Genomic DNA, 26,557 nt, shown 5'->3' on the forward strand with positions numbered 1-26,557 from the left:
AGAGAGAAAGGCCAGTCTCTTGTTTCTCTGTGCCTCCCTGGGGACGGGGCAGGAGAGTACCCCCTGGTTTCTGAAGGGTGGGGAAGAGGTGGGTATAAGTGGAGGCCCTCACTGGCTATGGATCAGCAGCTCTCATCCTGTGAGGCACAGAACTTCAGGAATAGGGCTCAGGCCAGTGGTATGCACACGTGGCAGACCAGTTACCAAGAGCATTGGTAACTGTCCTTTTTTTTTTTTTTTTTTTAATAAATATTTTATGTATTTATTCATGAGAGACAGAGAGAGAGAGAGGCAGAGACATAGGCAGAGGGAGAAGCAGGCTCCATTCAGGGAGCCCGACAGGGGACTCGATCCCGGGTCTCCAGGATCAGGCCCTGGGCCGAAGGCGGGGCTAAACCGCTGAGCCACCCGAGCTGTCCATTCCTGTCCTGATACCTTTCCATCCTTGTCCCCTCTGGGAGCAGATTCCTGGTTCTAATATGGAAGGCAAAGGCACATGTGGATTCATTTTAGATATGATTGATTTTATTTTGTTGAAAGTGTTTCTTGTGTAAAATGAACACCTATACAAGACTAGGCGGGGAGTGGGTTTGTGCCCCCACAGGTCAGAGGATGAGGTGGGAGAGAATTTCTCGCAGGCCAGCTTCCCACCACTTCATTGGGAAGAGAGAGGATGGCACAGAGTTCACTTCACTTGACCCCACTCCAGGGGAGAGAGGAGCAGAAATGGTGGACACTTAGGCAGAGGGGGCCATCTCGGGGTAGCACTACTTCTGACCTTGAACAGAGCTGGCAGGGGCCCTGTCCTGGGCAAGTCAGAGGCTGGGGGGTTGAGGTGGTCTTTGAGGCCAGAGGTCAGGAGCCAGAGTACTGACCAAGGTCAGAGGTCAGGAGGCTGGAGGTTGCTCTCTGGGGTCCGGGGGCAGAGATGGGACTGCTCCTCAGGGTCAGAGGGCAGGGGGTGGGAAGGCTGTTCTCTGGGGTCAGAGCTCAGGACTTGGGAGGGGCCTTCAGCTTGCACCACTGCCCCGGCCCCCAGGCTCTCCAAGTAGAGATCTTGGTTCTGCTCCTTCCACTGTCGGAACTTCTCTCCTGTCAGCTCGGGGTCACCCAGCACTTCCTCCAAAGCCTGAAGCTCCTGCAGCTTTGCCTGTGAAGAGAGTGGGAGCTCGGGGGCATGATCACCTAGGGAGAGGGGCAGAGCCCGAGCTCAGGGCTCACTCTGGGGTCCAGTGCTTGGAACCCAGCACCTGGCCCGCTCCAGCCCCAACCCTCACGAGGAGAGGCTGGCTCTGGGAGCCTGGAACTGGTTCGGTCCACAGCTGGGCCCAGAGCTCAGGCCAGGAAGCAGAACCACAAGCCCAGAGCCCTGTCCTCCACCATGCCCAGTGCCCTCCAGCTGACCTTGAGTGTGCTCTGTAGTGCTCGTACGCGGTGCACTAGCTCATTTTGCTGGGGGTCTCGGTTGCGCCGCATGAAAGAGCTCCGCCATTGTTCCTGAGTGAGGGGCTGCGGCTGGCCCAGGAGGGACACGCCACCCTGCCTCAGCCCCCGCACCATTCCTTCCAGCGCCCCTTCACTGTTGTCTGCGGGGGAGGGGGGCAGATGACCATGTGCCCAGCCCTGCCCCACCCCCTGCCCTCCATCTCCGCTCCCAACCCCAGCACAACACCTGTTGGTGAGCCAAAGGATGTCCGTGGGCTGCCCTGCGTCGGGGTAGCTGCAGGTGATGTGTCTCCATGGAGCGGACCCCAGACTTGGGCTGGGCAGGGCTGTGGGCAGAACAGAAGTGGGTATCATTCTGAGCGCTATGGATGTACCCCACACACACACACTCATCTCCTACTCACCGAGGCCGATCGGGACCCAGCGTCATCGTCCGGGTCTTCTGCTTCTGTCTCACTGTAGCAGTCTGGGGGAACAGGAGCAATTGGGAGCCCACTAAGCATCACAGGGTTTTAGGAGGCCAGGGAGTGGGCTAGGGCATTGGAGTTCCCAGCCCCATCCCAGGAAAGACAGAGGCTCAGCTGAGACCTGGTGAGACCTACCCCTGTGAGACACCCACCTTCTTCTCGGGGCAGGGAGGCCCGGCGTGGAGACTGGTACTTGGAAATGCAGGTAATTAGATGGCGCACCCACCTGTGTAGGGGCAAACGGGTCTCGGAGTTTCCGTCTACTGTATGCTAGGGGATTTTCACCTGTTATCATCTTCTAACTTAACCCTCAGAGTACCTCTGAGAGGTAGGAACTCAAACTAACCCATTTTATAGATGATGAAACTGAGGCTTGGAGAAGTGAGTGCCTTGATCAGCCACCATCAGAGAACAGGGATCAGAATCCAGGTTCCTGAGCCAGGCTCACAAGCACTCATGTGGAAGCTGGGAGGTAGGGGGGTGGGGATGGGGGCTGGCACTCACATGCTCAGATCCTCCAGGGTGTCAGCAGCGAAAATGAAGGGTTTGTACACGTCATGGGTGAGCTGGAACACACTGCCAGGGAGCACAGGGGCCTCACTCAGCCTGGCTGTGCCCATCCAGAACCTATGAGGCTGCACTGGGAACCCTAGCTACCTGGTGCATCCTCCTCCCCCCTACTTCTCCTTCTTTCTCTCCCTTTCTCAGCCCACCCCCCAGTGTCACACTCCAAGACTTAACTATTTTTTCTTCTGATCCTGACCGCTTTCCAGACTGTAGTTGGAAACATTGATGAGACCTTCAGCCTTCTCATCCTGGGGGGAATTACAGGGTGAGGGTCAACCTGCAGCCCCAAGACCGTGGAGGCCCAGTCAGGCTCCTGGGGGTGGGGCGGTAGAGGGGCAGCTCCTGAGCTCTCCAAACACAAATCTCCCAATGCCTCGAGCTCAGGGCAGGAATCTGGGATGGGGCAAAGTGTGTGACCAAGGGGTGCCTTTGAGCCAGGAAAGAGGAGCCAAAGATACCCAGGAAGACGGCCACAGAAGAAAAGACTGCTTATGCATTTGTTGTGTTATTAGAGATGCAGGAAGCTGCTCCATACCCCTGAACTTTGCAAACTCTCTTCTCCCTTCCTGGTTTTTTCATCTTTCCATCTGACTAACCTCCAGGCATTGATTTCTCAGCCTTCTTGATGCTCCAGGTTGGACTGCCCACCTCTGCAGGGCTCCTACCCACCCCTGGGCTTCTCCTTTATCATAGCATGGGTTCGCTGAACTGGCCTGGGGTGTGCACTCATCCTCACTACTACCAGCCTGGAGTAGCAGGGACTCTCCCATCCTCCCTCTGTCCCTAGTACGCAGCCCAGAGCTGGGTACACAGTAGGCACCTGAACATTCATTGAATGAATAAGCAGTTGAACAAATGGCCCATCACTAGGATAGACAGGGTAACAGAAGAGGAAGGAAAGGTGGGCAGAGTAAAGGTGACTCTCTCTACACTGCCCGTGATACCTTTCTCAGGCTGCTCTTACACACATATTAGTTCATCTTTCTCCAAAGAGTGATCTTATTCTATAGATAGGGCTCAGGGAGGGGGTCCTGTGGCCTTCCTGTGACCACAGGGGGAGCAGACTGGTGGAGTAAGGATGAAAATCATGGCTCTGACTTACTTGCTAACCCATGTATGTGGTGGGGGGGCTCACCTGGGGCTGGTGGTACCAGTAAAGCGTGTGTCTCTTGAGCACAAACCAGCAGCGGCGCCAGCGCGGGCCCATGAAGCCACCAGGCACCTTGCGCAGCAGGAGCCAGCCGTCACAGTCTGGCTGGCCCAGTTCCCGGCAGGACACCCGCCTGCGACTCAGTCGAGTCGCCACGCCTGCAGCAGCACAGCACGGCCTGGGTGATTAGGAGCTAACAACGGTGTCCTGGACTCCCAAACCTGCTCCCTGCCCCCCTACCAGCATTCCCAGCTGATACTGCTGAACCCGTGCTCTGTGCTTGAAATGTCACAGGTGTCTGCCTGAGGTAGAGCTGATTCTTCCCATTTTAGAGACGAGGAAATGGAAGATCAGAGGATGAGCCATTAGCTCAAAGTCACAGAGCTGGTGAGAGGCCCAGGCTGGAAGCACAGGTCTGTCACACCCAGCTGTTCAGGGGAGGCTGTGTGTGCAATGTGAGGGGTGGTCTTGCCAGACACTATAAAAACTTTGAAGACCTCATATCAAGGGACCCCCACCTAGTCAAGTACATCTCTTACCTTTTGATTTCTTCCGACCAGGAACAGGACTCTGAAAAGGCCATAAGGGGTTACAGAAGGGTCCTGGTCTGAAGCCACACAACTTGTCCTTGCCGAGCCCTCACCTTACCTTGTCAGGGTGTTCTGGGGGCTTCTGAGTATCTGCTACTCCTGCTGGGAGTGTGGCTGGGGATGCAGGGGGAATGGGCAGGGACTCAAGGTCGAGGGAGGTAGAGTCTGTCAGGAGGAACGAGAGAGAGGAGGGTCCATGAGCCCAACCCCAGGCTAGGCAGTAGGGTGAGGATGTCAGAGTTTGCGGGTCTGAGCCAGGCATCCAACATGTCTTGCCCAGGGCATCTGCTACCTGGTGGGACTTTGAAACTACCTGTCCAGGCAGTGCTGGGTCCAGGCCTTGGGTTTGAAGTCAGGTCAAAGGCAAAGATGTCTTCAGACAGGGTGCTGGGGAGAGCGAGGAGAGATGAGTGAGCCCAGGGCACTGACACCAAAACCCACCTGGGGCAGAGCCTGTTACCTGGGAGATAGTGGAGGGGAGAGCCCATTACCTGGGAGACAGTGGGGGGAGAGCTGGTGAGGGGGGTGACAGGATCGTCTGCTGTGGAGAGCCCAGGGCTTGAGGAGAGGTCTGGGGGAACAACCAGAAATGGTGATGGAGCTGGTGACAGGGGTCTGAGAGCAGGACAGGGGCAGGGCTGGGGGCAGGTACCTGTGGAGGGGTCTTTGGCACCGGGACCTTCTTCAGCACTAAGGTGGCCCCGGCTGGCTCCCGCAGCAGCTCCCTCATCACATTCTTATGGGGCCAGCCCACCTGGGGGACAGAGCAGGGGGCGGGCAGGGGTGCTGGGTTGCTGGAACTGCCCAGGAGGCTCTGAGCTAAGCCAACAGCCCTTGCCCTCACCCTCCGCCTCCTGCCACTCCTCCTTCAGGAGGCCCCCACCAGCCCCTTCACCTTGACTCTACCAAGGCCACTCTGACCCGGATGGCAGCCCCCATAAGCCTGGTCTCCACAAGGGGCCCTCCCCACCCACCAGCCCTGGCTTCTATTCAGTAGTCCCTTCACTGCCGCCCATCCCCTATGTCCCTCCCCTTCTCACTCACCACCACCTGCTCATTGACCTGGACAATCTCGTCTCCAGGCAGGATCTGCAGCCGAGTGTCGGCAGGGACCTGGTAGGTGGGGTAGGCTCATAGGGTTTGCTCTCCATGGGCCTGAAGTGGGCTCAGCTGGAGGGTAATAAGGGGGCCTTGGGGCGGGCAGCTGAGAAAGGCGTGGGATTCTCACCTGGGTTCCCACACGGGACACAAAGTGCAGGCAGTTACTGGTGGTGTGGATTCCCAGGCCCTGCCAAGGCAGAGGCGGCAGTCACCGAGAGTTATGGGGGACCAGAATTCTTGGGTGGGTGGAACTGGGGAGCGAGCTGGCCCCAGGACGGCACTGCCCAACCTGCTGTGTGACGTTGGGCCTGCCACTCTTCTCTGGGCCCGCCTCCTTCTCCAATAGGGGCCAGAGGGAAGCGGAGCTTGTGGGCTAATGAGATTCTCAGCAGCCCTCCAGAAAGGATAAGCAGGGCTGGGGCAGGGCTGGGGCAGGACAGGGGCAGAGCTGGGGGCTCTGGTTTTCTCAAGCAGTCAAAGATTAAAGCAAGAAAGTCCCAGTCCCCTAACCTGCCGTGTCTGTGTCCCAGGGCTGGAATGTGTCACCTGAGACCACACCAGCTAAAGCCCCTCAAGATTGGAGAAAGTACTTAACGACATGAGACCCCAGGAAAGCCCTCTGGGCCTTTAAGAGCTGTACAGAATACAGGATTCTGCGGGTTCCTAGAGCCATATTTCAGGGCCCAGACAAGGCTGCCAAGAGAGCAGGGCTCACCAAAGGGTCATCCAGCTGCACACGCTCCAGCACTGCCCTCTGCTCCAACAGCTCCTGGGGGCTGCAGCTCAGGATGTTGTGGCAGATCCCGACCACGTGGCTGCACTGGGGGAGGGGGAGCAGGATGGCCAGCCTGAACCTCGTCCCACTGCCACCCCAACTCCCCACTCAACCAAACCCATACTCACAATCCTCAGGACTTTGCTCTCCTTCTCAGCCGCTGGAGTGTCCTAGAAGCAGAGAGGGCATCAGCCTTCCCCGAGTCAGGGGCACTGCCTTCTCCCAAGGGCAGAGGGGGCTTCCCTATAGTCCCACTCTGTCCTGCGTGCTGGTCTCCTTCTAGAACTACACAGCCTCAGAGCTTTGGCTCCAAGGTCTCATCCCCTGACGCCAAGCCCAGAAATCACCATACATGCCCTCCCTGGCTCCACCTTTTCCTGAGAGTTAAACTTCCCAAGCCACCCCTGCCAGCTAGAAGACCCCACACCCCCACTACCCCTACCCAGTGGCCTGGCCGCCTTTCTTCCTGTGCCTGCCTCTTCCCAACCCCCACACCTGATCCTGTGCTGATTCATAGGTTATAAAAAGCTCTAGCCTGACTTGGTCTCTATGGCCCAGGCCAAGGCCGGCCCTTGGTTCTCCTACCTCCTGCAAGGCCTGGCCCAGCTCCCCGCACAACTCCCCAATCTTCTGGCAGGCCGAGAAGTCATTTAAGTGGGAGAAGAGGTATCTGGCAAGGGGAAGGGTGGAACAGTGATTAGGGGGCTGTGATGACCAGTCAAGTCATGGAACCACTCAGAGCCAACTACCCATCTGACACATGGGGAGAGATAATATCCGCCCTGATGGGTTTTGGTTGGGGTAAATGAGATGACTGATAAATCTAAAGAGCTTAGCAAAGGACTTATTTGTCAAGTGCATAATACACGCCAAGCCCTGTTCTAGGCACCAGGGAGACAGACCTTAAACCTATGATTACATCAATAATGATATGACTTGATCTGCTGTGAAGTATAGGGAGCTCTGAGAACATATAACAGGGAAGGCTTCCCAGAGGAGGTGACATTTGAACAGGGACCTATGGGATAAGCGGCAGCAGTTGAAGGGAGTAGAGAAACTCTTCATGCAGTGTTATGACTGTTCTGATTACAAGCTGGGGGTGGGTGGGAAGCCAGGTGCCCTGATGCCCCCAACACAGACCAAATAATCTTCTTGCCCTGCTCCACATCGGAACAGCCAAGCTCTGTTCTTCATTCCCAGGTCCCAGAGGAGGCCAAGGATGAGGAGGGTCCCCCTCACCAGCTGGCCCAACCAGGGTCTTAGGAGGAGCCCCGGGTACCTGTTGAGCCAGAAGAGGAGGGTATGGGCCTCATGTATCAGTTTCACAGCTGCACTGAGGACATGGGCAGGGGGCTCCACACAGCCCTCCAGGTGACCTTGGACTAAGCCCTGGAAAGCATAGGTCCCCTCCAGCAATCTCTCTGTCAGGCTCTGAAGGTTCTCTGTCTGTAGCCCAGAGCTCTGCACCAGAAAAAAAGGCAGGTTATCTCCTGGCAGTGGACGGCCCAGATGGGTGGAAGCTGCACAAGTGTGGCCACCATTCACTCACCAGGGCTCGGAGCTGTTCCACCCCTTCCAGGATGAGCTCCTGGTGGCCCAGAGGCCACACGGTCAGAGCCTCAAGGCTTCGGGGACAGAGCTGGAGCAGGTACTTGCCAGGCAGTTCCCATTCCTCAAAGCAGTAGTCCTGTAGGGAGTCATCGAGGCCTAGAGGGAGAGCAGGGCTTTCAGGCCACTTCTTCATTCTCACAAAGCCCTCTTTCCTCCCATCTGCTCCTAACAACAATCCTGGGACCCAGGGTGTGTTCTGCCCATTTCACAGATGAGACTACTGAGCAAGTAATTTAATCACTCTGTGCCTCAGCTTCCTCACCTGTGAAATGGCAACAATAAAAGCACCTACTTTCTGATCATGTGGGTATTAAATGACATGGAACACGTGAAGCACTTGGACCATTCCCTAGTTCACGGTAGACAGTAACAGCTGCCATGGTATCATCACCAGACTCTACCCTGATCAACAAGGCCCTGTATGATCAGGCCCCACCTGACTCTCCAGTCTCATCCTCTGGCACAGCCCCTCAAACTCAATACTCTAGATCCAGAGCCCTAACACCCTGGAGCTCCTGGAATGCTCTTTTGCCTCAGGGTCCTCGCATGCACTATTTCTTCTGCCTGGATTCTTCTAGCTCCTTCACCCTCCTTTTTAATCTAACTCCCTCCAGGAAGCCTTCCATAACTCCCCAGGGTGGGTCGGGATCTCTCCAGCTCCCACTGCCCCTCATGCTCTAGGCCATCAAAAACTGTTCCTTCTTAACTCTAGCCCATGCCTGGCACAAGGTAGACGAGGCAGACCGAAGACAGGAAAAATTCCATTGAAAGCTTATGTGCTAGGCAAGATTTTAAGGGTTTTCTATGTAGTAACACTTTTGGTGCTCACTGAATGTAGGAGGTAACGACTATTATTATCCTCATTTTATAGGTGGGAAAATGGATACAAATAGAGATGAAGTAGCTTGCTCACTCTTTGAAGGAGTTCCTTCCATCCCAAGTGAGGCTCCATCATTAGGGAACGTGAGCGGTCATTAATAGCTCTTCTTCGTTCCCCGTGTGACATTAAGAACACTGGACTGGGAGTTGGTGGACCTGCTACTCCAGGGCTCCAGCCCTCAGGCGGCTCCTCTGCCGAGGACGGTGACCTTGCTGCGCCGCCTTCCTCCCAAGTCTACCTTGAGCCACGCAGGCTAGGCACCTGCTGCGATGGTCTCTCTTTGTCTACTCCATGAGATGGCTGTTGACTTTCTAATCTTACGGATAGAGAAACTGAGACCTCTGGTCGCAGAGCTGGTGAGTGGAGCGGTGGGGCCTGGAACTCAGCCTGGGAGTCGGACTCCAGCCCTGAAGCCCGGCTTTTCCAGGGCTGCTCGGCCTGGGCCTGCCAGCAGGGAGCTCCACTCCCCTCCCCGCTCGAGCTGCCCGGGAGGGCTGTCAGGACTCCCCTCCCCTCTCCCAGCTGCAGTCTGGGCCCTTTCCCCGCCTCCGGGGCTCAGTGACTGGCCACCACGTCCTCTCCCCCGAGGCCCCAGGATGCGGCTGTGCCAACCCCTTCGGTCTGCCTGGGCCTTCTGTTTCTCTCAAAGTGGAGAGAAGGGAAAAGACAGGAGGACGGGCCCCGTTGCCCAGCCCAAGCAATCACTTCCTGGCTCAGTGCGTCAGTTTCCGCTTCTGATAAATGGGTTTAATACCAGCCCACTGAGCCCTGGGGCGGAGGGAAGGTGAAGGCGGTTGGGCGGCCGTGGGCGCCGGCCCGTCCCTCTGTTTTCATCCCCCAGGCGCCGCCTCCCCCGCCCGCACCGCGGCGGCCCCTCGCGGGGCGCTGGGGGACCCCAGCTGAGCCCCCGGGCCCCGGGTCGTCTCGTCGATCCCTCCGCCTAGCCCAGGGCCGCGTACGCGGCAGGCGCCCCGAACTACTTGTTGACCAAGCCGCTGACAGACCTGGCACGTCCCTTCTCCGTTTCGTCTCCTCGTGCCAGCGCCCCTCCAGCCCGACTCTGCCCAGGCCCACCTCTCAGCCAAGCCGCCACCTTCCCGGGGCTCCAGGTCGCTACTGGCTCCATGGCCCGGACCGCCCGCCCGCAGCCGCTCCCGCCGGGCCCGCCCGCGCAGGAATTTCCGCTCCCGGAGTCCCGCCTGGGGAGGGACCTGGGGAGGGACCCGGGCCGGGCCCCGGGCGGAGCCAGCGGCACACCTGGGCGCACGGGCACGGCCAGGTGAGGCGCTGCCGCTGCCATTGGCCCGCCGCCGCCCCGCCTCCCGCCACCGCGGGCTGCCCGGCCGCCTGACCCGGGGGCGGTGCCGCCGCTGTGCGACCCAGGCGACTTTGGAGCGGGCCGCGATCCCGCCCCAAACTGCACTTTGACCTCAAAAGAGGCTCCTCAAAACAAAACAAAAATAAGTCAGAGCACAGAAGGAGCCAGAACCCTGGCAGCGAAAACCAGCTTTGCAGCTTGTTAGCTCCAAAACCCTACCCACCGTGCATGGTTCTCCGCAAAATGGGCTGCTGTGCCGAGCACCTGTCTTAATAGCGCTAAAACTTTTCGGAACAGGGGTTTCTAGTCCCCCTCTGTTTGGGGCACACATACAGACCCTTCTGGAAGTCTGGTGAAACCGATGGACCCTTTCTCAGAATTGTGCTTTTGGAAGCATTAAAGAAATGCTGAAGATTACAAGGAAGAGAATCATAACCAAAACATATTTAAAACACGTATTTATGATTGAGGTGCCTGGCGGGCTCAGTCAGTAGAGTGTGCAACTCTTGATCTCGAGGTTGTGAGTTGAGTCCCACGTTGGGTGTAGAGAAAAAATAACGTCTTAAAAAAAAATCCATACATTTATGATACAGTAATGTTTATCAGCATTAGATAACAAGACTGTTGGGTAACTGGGTGCTCAGTGGTTGATCATCTGTCTTTGGCTCAGGTGATCCCGGGGTCCTGGGATACAGTCACACATCTGGCTCCCAGCAGGGAGCCTGCTTCTCCCTCTGCCTATGTCTCTGCCTCTCTCTGTGTGTCTCTCATCAATAAATAAAATCTTGGGATCCCTGGGTGGCTCAGCGGTTCAGCGCCTGCCTTTGGGCCAGGACGTGATCCTGGAGTCCCGGGATCGAATCCTGTGTCGGGCTCCCCGCATGGAGCCTGTTTCTCCCTCTGCCTATCATGAATAAATAAAATCTCAAAAAAAAAAAAAAAAAAAAAAAGTAACAAGGGAATGCCTGGATGGCTCAGCAGTTGAGCTCTGCTTTCGTCTCAGGGCATGATCCTGGAGTTCAGAGATTGGGTCCCACATAGGACTCTCTCAGGGGAGCCTGCTTCTCCCTCTGCCTGTCTCTGCTTCTCTGTGTGTGTCTCATGAATAAATAAAATCTTTAAAAAATATAACAAGACTGTTAAGTTAAATTGTCCTCTTTAATGTTATCAGCGTGGTGTTCAACTTGAAGAACACTAAACTGTGGGTGTGATCTTTGATTCATCTTCTCTCACATTATCAGTTAACAAGTAAACATAGGGAATGCAGGAGCATAATGGAGAAGCCTGGGTCACCAGTGTGAGAACAGGCAGATTCACCATTTGGTCACTGACCCTCTACTAGACCTAGAGGTGCCCAATCCATGGCAGCTACATAGCAGGAGTGTCTGAAATGGGTTTATAACTATCATGATTTTGAAATAATTATGAGCATATACAATGTTGAGATATTTGAATAACTATAATTTGGTATAAAAATATCTGTGATTTTGGGATCCCTGGGTGGCGCAGCGGTTTGGCGCCTGCCTTTGGCCCAGGGTGCGATCCTGGAGACCCGGGATCGAATCCCATATCGGGCTCCCGGTGCATGGAGCCTGCTTCTCCCTCTGCCTATGTCTCTGCCTCTCTCTCTCTCTCTGTGACTATCATAAAAAAAAAAAAAAAAAAAAAAAAAAAAAATCTGTGATTTTAATAGGTGACAAAGCCACAGATACTGTTCATACTTCAATCCATGTACAAAGAAATTGTAATTTTATTTATTTATTTTTAAGAGATTTTATTTATTCATGAGAGAGAGAGAGAGACAGAGAGGCAGAGACACAGGCAGAGGGAGAAGCAGGCTCCATGCAGGGAGCCCGATGTGGGACTCGATCCCGGGACTCCAGGATCACGCCGTGGGCCAAAGGCAGGCGCTAAACTACAGCGCCACCCAAGGATTCCCGAAATGGTAATTTAAAAAAATATTTTATTTATTCATTTGAGAGAGACAGAGAGAGCACAACCAGGGGAAGAGACAGAGGGAGAGGGAAAAACAGACTCCTGGCTGAGCTGGGAGCCTGCCTCAGTGCTCAATCCTAGGACCCAGAGGCCATGATGGGAGTCGAAGGCAGATGCCTAACAAACTGAGCCACCCAGGCACCCCAGAAATGGTAAATTTCTATTACAAGTTAGCAAAAACATATCATTTTTTCCCATCCAAGTTTATGGGCCCCCTAAATTCTAAATCCCAGTTAGGAGCCTTTCTCTTAAAACAGTAGCCTGAAACATACTGCTTATTGTTGTCACCATTATCACCACCATCACCACCATCACCACCATTATCCAAGACCAGGAGACTCCCAGGAATTTGGAATCAGAATCAGTATCAGTATCATTTGCTGTGTGACTGTGCCTAATCTCCACACCTCTCTGAACCTGTTTCTTCCTGTCCAAAACAGGGACACCTAGACCTTAGTGCTGTGGAGATTTGCTTGAAGTATTTTGAAATCTGTCTTATGGAATAGAGCTGAGTTTTTATTGCTTTAATTTTGTGGAGAGGAGCCTGGGCCTCCGACTATCCCTTTGGAATCCCTACCAGGGGTGCAACACCCAGCCTTCAAAGCCTGTCATGATCTTGCCCCAAATCCAAATTCTGTACTTGGCCTATGGATGGCTCATATAGTGTGTGTGTTTCAGTTGTTATCATTCCATAATTTCACAGATAAATCCAGTTCTCTGGAACTTGGCCAGCTCTGCTGACCCCTTCCCATCTTCACATGTGGCATCAAACATGAATGCAGATTGTTGGCTGCTATTTTCAACATCTCTGCAGGTCCCTGCAGGCCTTGCTCCCTCACTGGTGAACCAGTAGGCTCCAAAGGTGCAACACAGCCCTCACCTCTCTGGTTCCCTCCTTTGCTTCATGCCCCTCACACCCTGTGGGCACATGCTCCTTCATCACTCCTCCGTGCTGTGTCCCTCTTTCACATTTTTGCCTCTCACTTCAACGACCTGCCTGTGGCACTTTGGGGAAGCCCAAAAAACAAAGACCTGTCTCCACCATCTTAGTTCCATCAAACACCTACCCTGAGTCAGCCAGCCCCTGCCTTCCCTGAACACATAATCCTGCAGGGGAGAAATGGACAGGAACTCACCACTTGTGCTCACGTGCTCCCCTAAAAGGACTAGGGGCCTAACATTCACGATCTTGCCTTTATTTTGTGCCCCTGTCACCTGCCAGGGCTAGGGAGGTAAGGGCAGAGTAAATGGTAGCTTCTATTTTAAAGATAGTTTTCTGGGCAGCCCCGGCGGCTCAGCACCGCCTTCAGCCCAGGGCATGATCCTGGGGTCCCGGGATCAAGCCCCATGTCGGGCTCCCTGCATGGAGCCTGCTTCTCCCTCTGCCTGTGCCTCTCTCTCTCTCTCTGTCTCTCATGAATAAATAAAATCTTAAAAAAAAATAAAGATAGTTTTCTGAGTTTATAAAAGTTACTTCTGCACGTTTATTGTAAAACATTCAAAGGTTAACAGCAGGTCATTATATCTCTATTCCATTCTGGAGTGGGGACCACTGTGAAGTTTCTATTCTCTACACAGGCAGATACTTTACATGCTACTCTGAAAATGTGCTTTTTTAAATATTTTTTTTTCATTTTATGAGATAGTCAATACCAAATGAAATAATACACACTTACTGCTTAGAATACTGCCTAGCACAGTCAGCTACTGTTTTTTAGCATGCCATGGACAGCTTTCTCAATCAGTATATACTAAACTCCTTTTATTACTGTCCCCAAGCCAAGAATAGGAAAGTCCCTGCGGGAACTTCATCTTGGAGAAAGAAGCAATATATGCCCTCCCCCAAGGTAGGGGCCGTTGATCTAACAGAAACCAAGTGAAAAGGATTACCAATGTCTGGGGGGAGAAGGCGGATTAATAAGACACCCTGCCCCTCTTTTGCTGAGGGCTGACTGGTGATATCCAATCACCTGAGAGGTACGGATAGAGCCAGGACCCAACTCTGGTTGGGTCTCCTGTACCTGGCCTTCTAGTACCTGGTCCAGGTCTAAGACTCCCAAGTGCTATCAGGCAAGGCCTCTCCTGCTTACCCAGCCTGCCCTCCGTGGTGAGTGGGGGAGGTGCCGCTCAGGCCTGATGCTGATCTCTCTTGACAGCTGCTCCTGAGGCTGGCAGGACGGGCAGGAGGGGGAAGGGACCAGATTTAAAGGTCCATCTGCCCCGCCCCCTGCCAGACCTGGGAGGGCAGACGCTGGTGAGCATCCTCTGAGGCATGGCTCTCATGTATATGAGAAGTCGGAAACCTCTATGCCCGGATTTCTGCTCCTTGGTATCATGAACACCGCTATCCTCATTCCTGCTTCCATCCCACAGGCCGCCAGGGAGACTAGAGGCATCCACCATGAGATTTCGACGCCTGACCCCTGGCTACTTCCGTGTACTACAGGTAAGTACCTCTCACCGATGGCTTCTGGCACCGACCCCCTACTTTCCCCTACCATCGCTGGGCTGAAACCCCCAGAAGCCAGGCGGTCACGTTTCCTGCCGCCTGAGCAGCCAGGGCCCAGATGGGCAGTGAAGCGAGAGGGATTGGGGTGGAATCTCCCTGGGGCAGCAGTGGCATCCGTACCTTCTTCACCCAACTGTACCTTCCAGTTCCTTCCTACCCACTACCTTCCGAGAAGTCTCCAACTGACCCCTCAGATGGACCCTCTGTGTACCTTCAGATGCAGATAGCTGGGGAGCTGAAAGCAGAGCCCCGGAGTCCACTGGCTGGGATTGTGGCTACACTGCTGGCTGTCCTTGGACTGGGTGGCTCCTGCTATGCTGTCTGGAAGATGGTGGGGCAGCGGCGGCCGCCACAGGCCTGATGATAAAGTAGGCGGCCTCCCACCTGGGTCCTGGGGGAGGTGACTCAGCGGGGGCTGCAATCTTGGGAACACACTTCTTTTCTGAGGGTCAGTTCCTGCTCTCATGGGGAAGAGGACAGTATTAACCAGACCCTCCCTCTCTCCTTTACTGACTTGGGCTCCCTCTGGAGGCTCCAGCTCAGATGCCCAGGACCCCTGAGGGAAGGCAAGGCTGTAGGGAAAAGCTGGACCAAGTGGGGAACAGACACCCTAGGTCCTGTAAACAAGAGTAACAGAGAAACCCCACAGCGCAGGAGTCTGGGGGAGTGGCCTGGAGATTACAGTCAGAGGCAAGTCTTCTCTATCCAGTTCCTTTATTGGGGGTGAGAGCACCCAGGAGAGGCCATCCACTCCCCAAACCCAGGGCCCAAAGAGGCCGGCACAGTCCCTCTCAGCCTAGCCTTTGCAGTGCTGTCCATGGGCAGCTCCCGCACTTTGCAGCCTCAGGTCATGCAGGGAGTTGTGACCATCTCAGGGACCTCAGTGGATACTTCCGTGGGCACTGCCAGTCGCTGGGGTGTCACATAAGAGCCCATACCCGCTGCCCTTTCCGCCTCCTCCTGACTGTAGGGCTCCACGCTCAGCTGCTTTAGCCTGGGAGAAAGAAGAATGACAGTTGGGAGCTGACCAGATGCAAGCCCTGTGTGCCCGGCACTCATCCATCAATCCTCTCCTTACTCCATACCTTTTCTTGTGGTCTTTGGATCGGAAGTGGGTCTTCAGGGTGGCGGAATCAATGAAGTACCTCCTGCAGCGATGGGAGGCGGGTAAGGAGAAGAGTGAGCTGAAGCCTCTCAGGTAACGCCTACCTCCCTGAACCGAGCTCTTCCTGACGCCAGGCTGCGCGCCTGAACGGATGGGAGGCCAGCCCACCCACGGGTCCCACGAGAGGAGACCCCGCGCGTCCCGCGGGCCGGACCACACGCCCCCGTCCCGTCCCGCCCACCCTTCTCCTCCCCGGGCCAGGCCCGGCCGGGACTCACGCGCAGGCCAGACAGCGATGCAGGCCGCCCCCCGGCAGGTCCGGGTCGGGCTCAGACGCTGGGTCCGGCCGAGACCGCGCGGGGACCTGGGGCCGCAGCTCGCGGTGAATCTCATCGAGATCGGGCCGCCGCCGCTTCGCCTTCATCTGGCGGGCCAGGGAGCGGGCTCGGTGCGCACCTGTCCGCCGGGCGCGACCCATGGCCAGGGACCACGGGCCCGGGGGGCCCAGAGCCGGCAGCGGAGCACACGTGCGGGCGCTTCCGGATTGCTGGGTGACGTCACGTGACGCCCGGGGGCGGCGCGGGCTCCTCCGGACCGCCCCGGATGACGTCATCGCGCTTCGCAGCCGGAGCGGCCCGGGCGGCGGTCGACGTCAGTGACGGAGGCCGGGCGGGGCCCGGGCCCAGGGCAGCGTCCTCCGCCTGGGGCGAGGCTGTCGCCGGGTAGCGGCCGGGTGCAGCGCGCCCCGGGCTTCCGGCCCCCGCCCTCGCGCCCCGCCGGGCCCAGCCTGCCTCTGCGCCATCCCCTGGCACCGTGTCCCCTTGCTTGTTCCCAGATCTTGGATTCCGCGGTCAGTGGGAAGAGGGAAAATGCCTTGAGCATCTCCGGGAGGCACTGAAAAATGTCCGTGATGTGAATAAATGAATTAATGAGTGAGAGTGAGTCAGTGCGCCGGCCCCCACAGGATTCGGGAGATCCCTCCAGATCCCGACGAAGGCCTTCTCACCACCTCGCCCTGACTCCCTTGGTCTCCATCCTTCATCCGCCCGCGTCCAGATCCCTGAGCAAGCCGTGTTCCTCCTCAGGAAGCACAGTGCTCAGGCTCCCCCTCAGACTGACCGGGGGTCAGCTTCTCCCCGAGGAGGTGCTCACCGAAGGACCTTCCCCCTTTTCTGAGCCCTGGACTCCCAGGCATGGGCTAGCAGCCAAGGCGGAGAGCCAGCCTAGGGGCTGTGTGATCAGGGCGGGGAGAGGGCCAGAGAGCCTCTCCCCATTCATCGGAGCCTGGTGCCTTCCTGGCTGACCAGAGGAGCTCAGCAATAATTCAGGGACTCCAGCTCTTTGGAACCTGTTGCCAGGGAACAGGGAGACATGCACGTGCATCCCTGGGGAGAGGATCAGTTTCCAGACCAGACAAAGCAGTGAAATGTAAGCTCAGGGTGCCAACTGGGGGCCTTGGGACCTCCTCAATCCAGTTCACAGCTAAGTAGGGATATAGGGCAGGCCCCTCTGAAGGCACAACTGGTATGGCTACAGTCCCAGAGGCACCAGTCCAGTGTGGGTCTTGGGCCCAAGGACTTTATCAATGGACTTAGTGGCTGAAAGATTTTTCTGGAGCCATTCCAAGAGATCAAATTCAAGTACCCCTAGGGCCAGGAAGGAGGACTCCATAGAGATGTCTTCATTATTCTTGGCCAATATGGGTCAAGACAAGGGGCTGAGGCCACAGAAGCCAGTTCTGTCCCACCCCCACCCCAGACTCCTCTGGATCAGGTTCACCTGCTGGGCACTGTGCCAGCTGGGGAGCCTGGTGCATCTTTAATGAAGTCACCTGATCCCTGGGACAGGCTCTCGGTCTCACCAAGTTCCTGGAGCCAGACCCACTGGGTGCCCACTGAGTCAATTGCCTTCTTGAGCTTGGGTGCCAGGTCAGTTTCCCCTGCAGCCATGAACCAGGCATTTTGGAAAACCTACAAGTCCAAAGTGTTACAGACCCTCAGTGGGGAATCTGAGGAGGACCTGGCAGAGGAGGTGGGTACCATCCATGTTTGCTGGGTGGGTCATGGCAGAGGGGCAGCAGGAGTGAAAGGTACAATGAAGGACAAGGGACAGGCTTGGGGTGGGGGCATATTTGTGCAGAAGCAGTTGGCACATTCAGAGATGACAAATGGCACAGTATAGAAAGCCAGGGCATTTAAGAAAACTGAGGAAGAAGATTTGGGGGCCACCAGAAGAATGGTTATTGTCTCCAAAGATCTCAATGGCGACCACATGGAAGATATCCTTCCAGGACCAAAGGGCAGTAGCCACACAGGGTATATGCAGCTTGACACAACTTTCTAATGAGCAGGGCTGCAGAACTGGGATGGCTTGCCTTAAGAGGGAGTGAGCTCTATGGTGCTGGAAATAGGAAAAGTGGTGCTTGCACATAGGTCACTGTCACAGCATCAGATTAGAGCCAGACTTGGATCATGTTTATCCTAACATTAAAGATAAAAAAAGCTCTGAAACTGGGAACAATCTTGCATCTAGAGGCTGTGATAAGTGGCAGTTGTGCAAACAGATATCACAGGGACGGGAAATATTTCTGAAGGGTGTGTGTGTATGTTTGTAAATAAGTTTATGTCTAGACCGCTTGGTGTCCAAGGAGGGGCTTGTGTAGAAGTATCTGTGGGTCAGTAGTAGGATTGAAATCCATGTAAAATACCTCATGAAGTTGTATGTGTAGGTGTGAACCAGATATAAGTATTTCTGGGTGTGTGTAAGTCTCTTCCTGAATCCCTCTGTGAAAGCATTTGCAGGTCTCAGGTTTGTATAGCGTGTGTGTGTACATGTCTGTCTTCGTGTCTGTGGATGGATGCAGAGGTTTAGTGTGCTGCAGGTGGGCCTTGCCACAGATGTCTGCATTCGTATAAGTTCACAGGTATGAATGGTATAACTGTGTATGTGTCCTTATGTAGGTGCTTCACAGCATGTACATCTATGTACAGGTGAAGAGGTATAGCCGTGTGGAGGCATGCGAAGTACGGGTGTGTGTCCACATCAGCATGCATACCCTTGTCCACACATTTTTGGGTGTGTGTGGATATGTCTGTGGGAGGGCAGGTATGTGTGCTCAAGGGTGTCTGCAGGGATTAACTATACAGGTCAGGTATGTGATTGGGAGCTTTGTGTAGAGGTATAACCTGGATGGATGGATGGATGGATGGTGTGAAGGGACTAGATGGGTGTTTAGGTGTGAGGGTTTGGGGTGTCAGGGTGTGCATACCAGGCTAGCAGTGGAGGAGGGAGGTCCTGTTCGTCTGGAGCCTTTCTCATGCTAGGGAGGGGGTCTTGTGTCCCAGCGAGGGAACCCAGCGTTAGTGGAATCTGAGCCAGCAAGACCTGCGGAAGAGGCTTCCCATCCCATGTCACAGCTGGCCCGCCGGGTGAGTTCTTCCTTCTTCATCCCAACTCCTGGGGGTGGGGGGAACCTGGTAGAGGCTACTGTGGAATCCTGGGAGGTGGTGCTGTGACCCCTCCCTGATTCCCAGCCCCTTCCTCCCAGGTTCAGGGGGTTGGGGTGAAAGGTTGGCTGACAGTGTCGTCTCTGTTTAACAAAGAAGATGAGGACAAGCTGCTGCCACCGGAGCCCTGTGCTGACCAGTATGTGTGTGTTGGTGGGGGCTGGGATGGGCCTGGGGTCCCCCTTCTCCCATGTCCTTTCTTTCCGGTCTATTTGTGTATCTTTCTGATCAAGGAGGGAGGGGAAGGACCAGCCCCTGGCTGTTTCAGTTTCTCTCAGCAGGAAAGAGGCCAAATCAACATATCTGGAGATTAGGTTAGATCTCAGGAGGACTTAAAGGGCTGTTGGGATTGAGGTGCTAGAAGGTATTTTAGGTGCTCTCTCTCCCCATCCACATGGGAGGGGCCATCTCCCTACAGTCAGGGAACAGAAAAGTGAAACTTTAGATGTTTGGAACAGAGGGTGGCCCAGATCAGTGATTCCCGATACCGGTCTAAACCCTCATCCTCCTAGGGAGTTTGTGCCAGACCCTCCTTCAAAGATTCTGATTCAGCGGATATGGACTGAAGCTGGGATCTATCTATGCTTGCAGCATGCTCCTGAGGACCCGAGGCACACTAATTTAGGAACCACTGAATCAGAAAGGCTTTGAAGCTGAGGGGTTAGGGGTTGGGACCCCAGGCAGCTCCTCTCTCCTAGCTCTATTCCGGCCTTCCCTCCAGCCCAGCAACGCCCCCTTTCTTTGACACTCCCCTCTTCCTTCCTCCCGGGGGTCCCCCAGACCCACCCATCTCTCCAGCCGCAAGGTTTCCTTTCTCCCTCCTGGCAGTCACCGCCTGACCCTCCCAGGGCTCCAAGGACTCTTCCTCAGATCTGAGGCTCCCACCTCAAGACTACCCTTCCCCCCACACTCCCTGCCACCCACCCCCCGCCCCTCCCCACTAAGCCCTGATCTAAGCCTTTCTCATTTCCTTGGGTCGCTCCACCCGTGCTTTTTTCTAGTGTTCCCTCATTTTCCTAGTCCTCCTTTCCCTCCATCACAGACCCTCATCCCCGCCCCCGCCCTGCCTCTTTCCCCGGGGCCGCAACCTGGGCTTCCCCGACACCCGCTCCCGGAGCCTGACCCCGCCCCAAGCGCCGCTGGGCCCCGCCCCTCTTCCCGGGCTCCCCGCCCCGCTCTCCACACCTGGCGCCTCGCGCTTCGCCGAGGCCGCGCGCTCTCCCCGAGTCTTTGCTAAACTCTCTCCCCGGGGAATCCCGGTGTCGCCTCCCTCTACCCAGACCCCTCACCTAACCCCCTGACCCTGTCCCACCCTAGCCCCCTTTCCCTGTGCCTCTGAGCTCCTCCCCTGGCCTGCAGTCACCCTGCGCCCCAGGTCACCAGACCTCCGCCTGGCTCGGCCTGCCCCACTCCTAGCGCCTGCGCCCCGTCTCCCCCTCTTCGTCCTCTCCCCGGGCCTCTGGGCCGGTGACGCTCGTCCTTCTCCCGCAGCCCGCTGGCGGCGCAGTCCCCCTCGCAGGCGGTGACCGCGACGGAGGCGGAGCCGCGCGGCCCGGGGTTCTGGGACGCGTTCGCCAGCAGGTGGCAGCAGCAGCAGGCGGCGGCGGCGTCCATACTGCGCGGCGCCGAACCCAACCCGGAGCCGGACCCCGAAGCGGGGGACGAGGCCGCGGAGGAGGCTGCCGAGCGCCCCGAGCCGGAGGCCGACACCGTGGCCGGCTTCAAGTGGGGCTTCCTCACCCACAAACTGGCCGAGATGAGGGTGAAGGCCGCGTCCAAGGGCGACTAGCCTGCGGCCCACCAGGGCACCCGCTCCTTCCTTCCCCCGCGCCCATAAAAACCCTGACCCGACACCCCGTGTGACCGCGTGTCTTTGTCCGGACAGCGGGGATGACTGCTTTTGGGTGGGCAACCTCAAGGCCGGGTCCAGCTCAAAGGGTCTTCCCCGTCCCTTCTCCCACAAACCTACAAGGGAAAAATGACCAGACAGTCCTGGTGTAAGGAAAGATTTAGTCCGATTTAGGGCGCAACTTTCCAGGAAACTGGGGGGCCCCAGAGGACAGGCTTCATTGCCCTGTTCAGCCTCTTTAATTCGACAAATAGCCTGTGGCCCTGCTATGTGCACCATCCCTGTACAAGGGGAAGACCAGCGGGTCCCACACAGGTGACAAGTTGAGTCACAAAAATAAGGCTGCACTTGGGAGCTCGGAGGAGATGAAGCCGACTGGGGAATTCAGGAATTTCTGAGGGAGAATGAATAAATGTAATCTTGGAAAGATTGAGTTGATAGAAAGGGGAAGGTAGGCCAGGCAAAGAGGGGAACTCTAAGCAGGGACTTGAAGGTGTGGTCGCATGAAGCAAACAAAGGACATTGCATGTCTCTGAGGGAAAGGAAGATAGTGGCCAGATGTGAGGCTGCAGTAGCAAAATCCTGGTTTGAACGGGTCCCTTCAATTCTGAATTCTTCCTTTCTCAGCCCATACATAGCTAGTAACCAAAAGGAGGCTGCACATCTCCAGGAATGGGGCCCCTTTTCGGGTGGGGGACCCCAGATTTCTGGAACAGACCTCTCCCCAAAACTCTTCAGAGGCGGTATTCCTGGCTCCTGGATGTGGTTGGGACCGACCTGGGGTCGGTGGAGGAGATGATCACAAGAGTACTAATCAGTAGTGGTCTTAGCGGCTGTCGTTTATCGAACACTTTCTATAATGCAGGGCACTTTGCAACGGTGCTTTAAGACCGTTTCAAAAATACCCTGACCATCGAGGGGTGCAGCTGTGCTTCGAGGAGGTTAAGTGCTTCCCCAGGGTCACACAGTGAGCCTGGAACCCACACTCCAAAACCCACGGGTGTAACCCCGCAAACCCGGCCCTCCTTCCTCCATACCTGCTCTCTAATCCAGCATCACGACTCCTTTATTAACGTTTTGCCTTTATTCAGTAGATTCTCTGATCCCCCACTCCAGGCTTCTCTCCCCAGACCCGGCCTCCACAGGAGCCACGTAGCTGCCCCCTCCCCCTCCGTCGTCTACTCTGGGAAGGGCCTTCGGAATGATTTTGTCCCATCCTCCCAGGGTTCACAGGGAGAGACCGAGGACCCAGAGGGAAGGGCTCCCTAGAGGCACCCGGCGCGTCGGAGGCGGGGCGTCCCTGCCCATGCCCGGGACCAGCCCTGCGCCCACCCCTTCACCCTCCTGGGGTCCGGGACCCCCCGGAGCCCGCTCGGGCCGCAGCGGCGGCAGTCACACCTCCGACTCGCGCGGCGGGCCGCGGGCGCGCTGGCAGCCGTACAACCACTGGATGACGCGCGCGTTGCGCTCCACCACGGACACCGGGGGGCGCCCGTCCCGCGCCGAGCCCGCCGCCTCTGAGCCGCCGCCGCCGCCGCCGCCGCCGCGGTCAGCACCGTCCGGGCGATCCGTGTCGCCATCGCTGGACGTCCAGTCGGTGGTGTCCCCAGAGCCGGGCGGCGGCGACGCTCCGGGTTGGGGGCTGGCGTCCGCGCCCCAGCTCTGCGGAGAGAAGCGCTCAGCGCCCAGCACCTCCACCAGCGCGCGCTCCAGGCCGCAGTAATTGAAGAAGCGCTCCTTCTCCGACAGCGGCAGCGAGCATGTGGGGCACAGCGCCCGCTTTCCTGCCGCTTCCGGGGCCTCTTGGGGCGCTGCCCAAACCCCAGGAGCCGATGGTAGCTCCGTTGGGCCCGGACTACTCGAGGGGGCGTCTCGGGGGGCGCCCAGGAAGAGGCGCCGCACCAGCCCCTGGCCCTTGGCGTTCTCTTTGTTCACCGAAGCCTTGCAGTCCCGCTTCTGGCGGTAGAAGATGAGGGAGTCAGGCCTGGGCAGCCGCCTGCCGCTGCTCCGGCGGGCGGGTCTGGGCGTCCTGGGCGATGCAGGGGGGCCCAGCTCATTGCAGGCGTGCGGGGTGAGCGGTCCGGGACCCCCACGCAGAGCTGGCTCCTGGCGGCGTGCTATCACCTGGTGTGTCTTGACATACTTGGCTTTGTCGGCCTCCAGCCTCTCCACCGCGCTGGGGGTCCGTCCCCTGGATGGGGTGGAGGGAGAGGCCAGGATCATCTTAGCAGAGCTGGGTAGGATAGTACCCCATAAGCCACTGGAAGTAGGCAGCTACTTGAGGAGCCGAGAGCAGTTGGCTGGGGGAGGGGGATGTCCCCCTGGTGCCTACAGGGAAAGAGGAACAGTCAGTCAGGGAGAGAATAGATGTCCCTGCACCTCTCCTGCAGGCATTCCTGGGAATAGGATCAGTCAGCCACCCCTCCCCCAACTAAAAGGGCCAGACCGTGCCTAAGGGGCAGAGGTTCAGGCTACCCCTTCCCCCCTCCTTTATCCCTCAAAGACATTGAGCAGGGGCACTCTGGTCACCCAGAAACATGCCCCTTTGAGGGTGCCCCAATCTGGCCAGAGAGCCATGCCAAGCAAGCATCAGCAAGTGGGACACTTGGAAAAGGAAATGGGGCTGGTCCCAGTTCAGTTCCCGAAAGTGGCCTCAACCGGAAAAAATACCTCTTCCCAACCCAGCAACTTTGAGTCCAAGACAAGAAGGCTCCCCAGCCACAGGCTGGCTCCAGCAGGGCCCACCCTTCCCGCCCCCAAGCACCGAGGTCAGGGATATAACCACAGGGTAGGAGCCTCCAGTAATTGCAGCCAACTGCCCTGCCCAGTCCCAGCAGGGCCAAGGGGGAAGAAAGAGAGGTGGCCACCAGGTCATGTCAGTCAGCTACTTGCCACCTCTGTACCCCTGCCAAGGGAATTCCTCAATGCCTACCTGTAAACACCACCTCCCCTACCTCTGCATTTTCATTTACAGAAAAGGAAATTGGTAGAGAGGAAGGGGCTTGCTCAGGTCTGAGAGTTAGAGACTGGGGTTGAAACCCAGGTCACTAGCCTTGCAGTGCAGAACTAGTTCAGATGGCTTCTCTCATAGCCGATCAGAACTTCCCTCTTATGTTTTGCTTCTATTCTTGCTGCTATAAAACCAAGCTCTTTCCATTAGACATGGGCCCTTTGCCTCACTAAAAAGTTGCTTCCACAAATTCTTCCCAATAACGGCGCTCCCAGAAATCTGCCCTTAGGGTCCCTGCCTTCTTCTCATCCTGAGACCCTGTGACCCTTGTCCGCCACCTCCCCTCTGTCACTGGGCAAGGGGACCAGGAGGGGCTGTAAATCAAGAGCTGACAGTTCTGTTGGCAGTAACAGAATGGGCCACCCACACAGCTCAACACACCCCATACCACCCCGGCTCCCTCCTTCCCGAATCCTCCATTCATCTGAAAGGAGCACAGAAGTTCTGAGAGCTGAAGGGACCTCCAGTCAGGAGGCAACAAAAGAACAGAACTTGCAGGGTTGGGGGGAGCCCCCCACCCCAGACCTGTCCTTGCTCTGTGTCTGTCTCTGTCTCTGTCTCTCACAAACCCCTATCTAGTGTCTAGTAAGTCAGTCCATAGGTAGTTGGTAACTGGGAACCCAGGCAGCAAGGAGAGCCTGGCAGTGCTCTCAAGAACTCTACCAGGCAAAAAAAAAAAAAAAAAAAAAAGAACTCTACCAGGCAATGGGTCAGATTCCAAGGTCTCAGGAGGGCACTGTGCTTGTCTGACCTTATGGGTATCCTCCCAGCGCTCTCTCCTCTTCCCAGCCCTGAGCAGCAAGGCTATAAAAAGTCCCTAAACACAAGGACCAAAATAGTCTGTGTCAACCGTCTCTTCCCTGCCTCCTGGGTTGGCCCTGATGCTCACCACGGACGTTCCACCCTAGAAGCCTGGCAGACATCCTTGTGCCCTCTGTCCCTTCACCCACCTCCTCCCAGTCCTGTGGTTAGTGGTCTGAACTTTGCCCATGGCTTCAGCTCTGGACGTGGGCTGGGGACTTGCTCACTGGCTTGGCGCCGGCCTCCCTGCCCTTGGGTCCCCCAGTGCCTTCCCACCCCAGCCCTGGGTTCAGGACACACTCACCTCTGGGTATGGAGGCTAAATGTAGGGGTCCCTGGGCAGGATCAGACAAGGGCAGAAGGGACAGCAGGGACTGGAAGTAACTTTGGTGGCAGCCAAACCTCACTCTCCACAGGAAAAGGAGAGAGAGCCTCCACCCCCACCCCCCCAGATTAACCCTCGCCTTCCTGACCCAGAGCCCAGTCTCTAGTTAACTCCTTCCTGGTCACAGTCTCAGTGCTGGAGAGGACCTTTGGACCATGTCCAGCTTCTTTCATTATTTTATACAGATGATCACACAGGCCCTGACAGGTTATGCGATCTGCATGAAGGTGCAGTGAGCTTGGGGTACAGCCAGGACCCAGACAAGGTCTCCTGACTCCCTAGCTTCCTCCAGAGGCCTAGGGTAGGGATATGCTATTCATAGGGGGGTCAGCCTCCTCTGCTAGGTTTCGGAAGAACCTGTGGGTTAAAATGCAAAGGCAGAGCAGGGTTCTAGCTGACTGTGCTTATTTTCCTCTGTAGCAGGTTTAGGCCTGTCCTAGTTGGGGTGTGTGGATGGTGGCAGGCCCGCTCTCCCTAGAGGTGAGGCCAGGAATCTGCAGCCGAAGGGTGAGGGCACTGGTGCTGCGGATGTGCAAGGTGAGCCAGTCCTAGCAAGTCTTGGCATGACAGTCACCTCGGAGACTATTTGAGGTGCCTCTGCCCAAGTCCTCCCATGGCCAATGGAATTGGATGGGAAGAGGGTTATGAATGGATGATTCCAGGGCCTTTGGCCTCCTTCCTCCTTTGCCCTATTGGGGACTTCTCTTGTTTCAAGGGAGAGCCATGTCCCCAAAGCGCTAGTGCCAGGAGATCACCTCCCCTCTGCCTAGTAAACTGCAGCACCCAGAGCTCAAAAATCAACCAAGAGGCCAAGGGGCCCCTGCCTCCCTCTAGCTGGCCACTTCCCACAAAACTTTTCCCCTTCCAGCGCTCTCTCCTCTTGGAGTTCTTGTAGAACTTGTAATGTTTGCAAAGCACATTTGCACCCGTGCTCTTGGATCTCCTTTGTCTCTCCCAAGAATTCTAGAGGGGGACCTAGGAGGGGTGACCACTCCACTTGATGGATGAAGAAATGGGATCTTGCCAAAATCCAGTTCCAAAACCACTCTTTACACTGCCCGCTCTGCCTGTCAAGCAAGATAATGAATCTGATAAAACAGGAGGCCCATTTGTAGTAAGAGATTTTTTTTTCACCTTGTTAAGGGAAGGTTTTTTGTTTTTTTGTTTTGTTTTGGGTTCTTTTTTTGGGTCCATGATAGTTCCATATTGTACGGTTATGGCCCTTTGCAAAATACTTTCATCCACATGATCACAATTCATCCCTAAGACAATCTTTGGGGAGTAATGGGTTTTATTTCCTCACTTAACAGCTGAGAATACTGAGGCTCGGAGGTGTGAAATGACCCATCCAAGCTCACATAATGAGACTAATAGCTAACTTTTATTGGGGGATTAATATATGCTAGGCACTGTTCTGTGATTAACTACAACAACCCAGTGAAATGGGTGCTTTTATTCTAATTTTACAGACAAGGTTGGGGTACAGGCCCCT

General features: G+C 56.1%; 5 protein-coding genes across 11 annotated transcripts; 2 read left to right on the top strand and 3 right to left on the bottom strand.

Annotated features, from left to right (window-relative positions):
* Positions 1 to 503: 503 nt before the first annotated feature.
* Positions 504 to 9,908, bottom strand: CNKSR1 (connector enhancer of kinase suppressor of Ras 1). 7 transcript variants are annotated; one of them, XM_026014489.2, is made up of 21 exons: positions 9,662 to 9,908; positions 7,646 to 7,803; positions 7,376 to 7,557; positions 6,682 to 6,766; positions 6,225 to 6,266; positions 6,037 to 6,141; positions 5,449 to 5,508; positions 5,283 to 5,333; positions 4,873 to 4,974; positions 4,712 to 4,791; positions 4,534 to 4,607; positions 4,279 to 4,385; positions 4,170 to 4,200; positions 3,616 to 3,788; positions 2,655 to 2,728; positions 2,418 to 2,489; positions 2,066 to 2,139; positions 1,851 to 1,912; positions 1,673 to 1,772; positions 1,405 to 1,586; positions 504 to 1,150 (listed from the first exon to the last, which is right to left on the bottom strand). In XM_026014489.2, exons 1-21 carry the CDS (start codon positions 9,885 to 9,887, stop codon positions 881 to 883), a joined length of 2,310 nt encoding a protein of 769 aa, XP_025870274.2. In that variant the 5' UTR covers positions 9,888 to 9,908; the 3' UTR covers positions 504 to 880. The 7 variants fall into 7 exon arrangements, with proteins under 7 accessions (XP_025870274.2, XP_025870273.2, XP_025870276.1 ...); XM_026014488.2 differs by having other exon boundaries at positions 5,265 to 5,333; positions 9,662 to 9,907; XM_026014491.2 differs by having other exon boundaries at positions 5,265 to 5,333; positions 9,592 to 9,776.
* Positions 9,909 to 14,301: 4,393 nt separating this feature from the next.
* Positions 14,302 to 14,770, top strand: ZNF593OS (ZNF593 opposite strand). Its single transcript, XM_072745286.1, has 2 exons — positions 14,302 to 14,346; positions 14,627 to 14,770. The coding sequence occupies exons 1-2, from the start codon at positions 14,302 to 14,304 to the stop codon at positions 14,768 to 14,770; spliced, it is 189 nt and encodes a 62-aa protein (XP_072601387.1).
* Positions 14,771 to 15,106: 336 nt separating this feature from the next.
* On the bottom strand, positions 15,107 to 16,116 carry ZNF593 (zinc finger protein 593). Its single transcript, XM_026014529.2, has 3 exons — positions 15,793 to 16,116; positions 15,495 to 15,557; positions 15,107 to 15,403 (listed from the first exon to the last, which is right to left on the bottom strand). Exons 1-3 carry the CDS (start codon positions 15,990 to 15,992, stop codon positions 15,253 to 15,255), a joined length of 414 nt encoding a protein of 137 aa, XP_025870314.2. The 5' UTR covers positions 15,993 to 16,116; the 3' UTR covers positions 15,107 to 15,252.
* Positions 16,117 to 17,187: 1,071 nt separating this feature from the next.
* Positions 17,188 to 20,817, top strand: C2H1orf232 (chromosome 2 C1orf232 homolog). Its single transcript, XM_026014328.2, has 4 exons — positions 17,188 to 17,545; positions 18,859 to 18,942; positions 19,062 to 19,159; positions 20,512 to 20,817. Exons 1-4 carry the CDS (start codon positions 17,336 to 17,338, stop codon positions 20,807 to 20,809), a joined length of 690 nt encoding a protein of 229 aa, XP_025870113.2. The 5' UTR covers positions 17,188 to 17,335; the 3' UTR covers positions 20,810 to 20,817.
* Positions 20,818 to 21,676: 859 nt separating this feature from the next.
* On the bottom strand, positions 21,677 to 25,087 carry FAM110D (family with sequence similarity 110 member D). The gene is made up of 2 exons (XM_026014416.2): positions 24,985 to 25,087; positions 21,677 to 23,197 (listed from the first exon to the last, which is right to left on the bottom strand). The coding sequence occupies exon 2, from the start codon at positions 23,090 to 23,092 to the stop codon at positions 22,262 to 22,264; it is 831 nt and encodes a 276-aa protein (XP_025870201.2). The 5' UTR covers positions 23,093 to 23,197; positions 24,985 to 25,087; the 3' UTR covers positions 21,677 to 22,261.
* Positions 25,088 to 26,557: the final 1,470 nt, after the last annotated feature.

The sequence above is a fragment of the Vulpes vulpes genome, chromosome 2, assembly GCF_048418805.1.
Source record: "Vulpes vulpes isolate BD-2025 chromosome 2, VulVul3, whole genome shotgun sequence".
In the NCBI taxonomy this organism is placed as follows: domain Eukaryota; kingdom Metazoa; phylum Chordata; class Mammalia; order Carnivora; family Canidae; genus Vulpes; species Vulpes vulpes.

Bases quoted from the DNA above. Each gene is read 5' to 3' on its own strand.
- ZNF593 (XM_026014529.2), bottom strand. From the start codon at position 15,992: ATGGGTCGCGCCCGGCGGACAGGTGCGCACCGAGCCCGCTCCCTGGCC. The intron at 15,558-15,792 runs GTGAGTCCCGGC...CCATCGCTGCAG, and splicing joins CATCGCTGTCTGGCCTGCGC to GAGGTACTTCATTGATTCCG. The intron at 15,404-15,494 runs GTATGGAGTAAG...TCTTTCTCCCAG, and splicing joins TCCAAAGACCACAAGAAAAG to GCTAAAGCAGCTGAGCGTGG.
- ZNF593OS (XM_072745286.1), top strand. From the start codon at position 14,302: ATGAGATTTCGACGCCTGACCCCTGGCTACTTCCGTGTACTACAG. The intron at 14,347-14,626 runs GTAAGTACCTCT...GTGTACCTTCAG, and splicing joins GCTACTTCCGTGTACTACAG to ATGCAGATAGCTGGGGAGCT.
- C2H1orf232 (XM_026014328.2), top strand. From the start codon at position 17,336: ATGAAGTCACCTGATCCCTGGGACAGGCTCTCGGTCTCACCAAGTTCC. The intron at 18,943-19,061 runs GTGAGTTCTTCC...CCTTCCTCCCAG, and splicing joins TGTCACAGCTGGCCCGCCGG to GTTCAGGGGGTTGGGGTGAA. The intron at 19,160-20,511 runs GTATGTGTGTGT...CTTCTCCCGCAG, and splicing joins CCGGAGCCCTGTGCTGACCA to CCCGCTGGCGGCGCAGTCCC.
- FAM110D (XM_026014416.2), bottom strand. From the start codon at position 23,092: ATGATCCTGGCCTCTCCCTCCACCCCATCCAGGGGACGGACCCCCAGC.
- CNKSR1 (XM_026014488.2), bottom strand. From the start codon at position 9,887: ATGGCAGCGGCAGCGCCTCACCTGGCCGTGCCCGTGCGCCCAGGTGTG. The intron at 6,267-6,681 runs GTAGGAGAACCA...CTCTGCTTCTAG, and splicing joins TGGGCCAGGCCTTGCAGGAG to GACACTCCAGCGGCTGAGAA. The intron at 6,142-6,224 runs GTGAGTATGGGT...CCCCTCCCCCAG, and splicing joins AGAGCAAAGTCCTGAGGATT to TGCAGCCACGTGGTCGGGAT.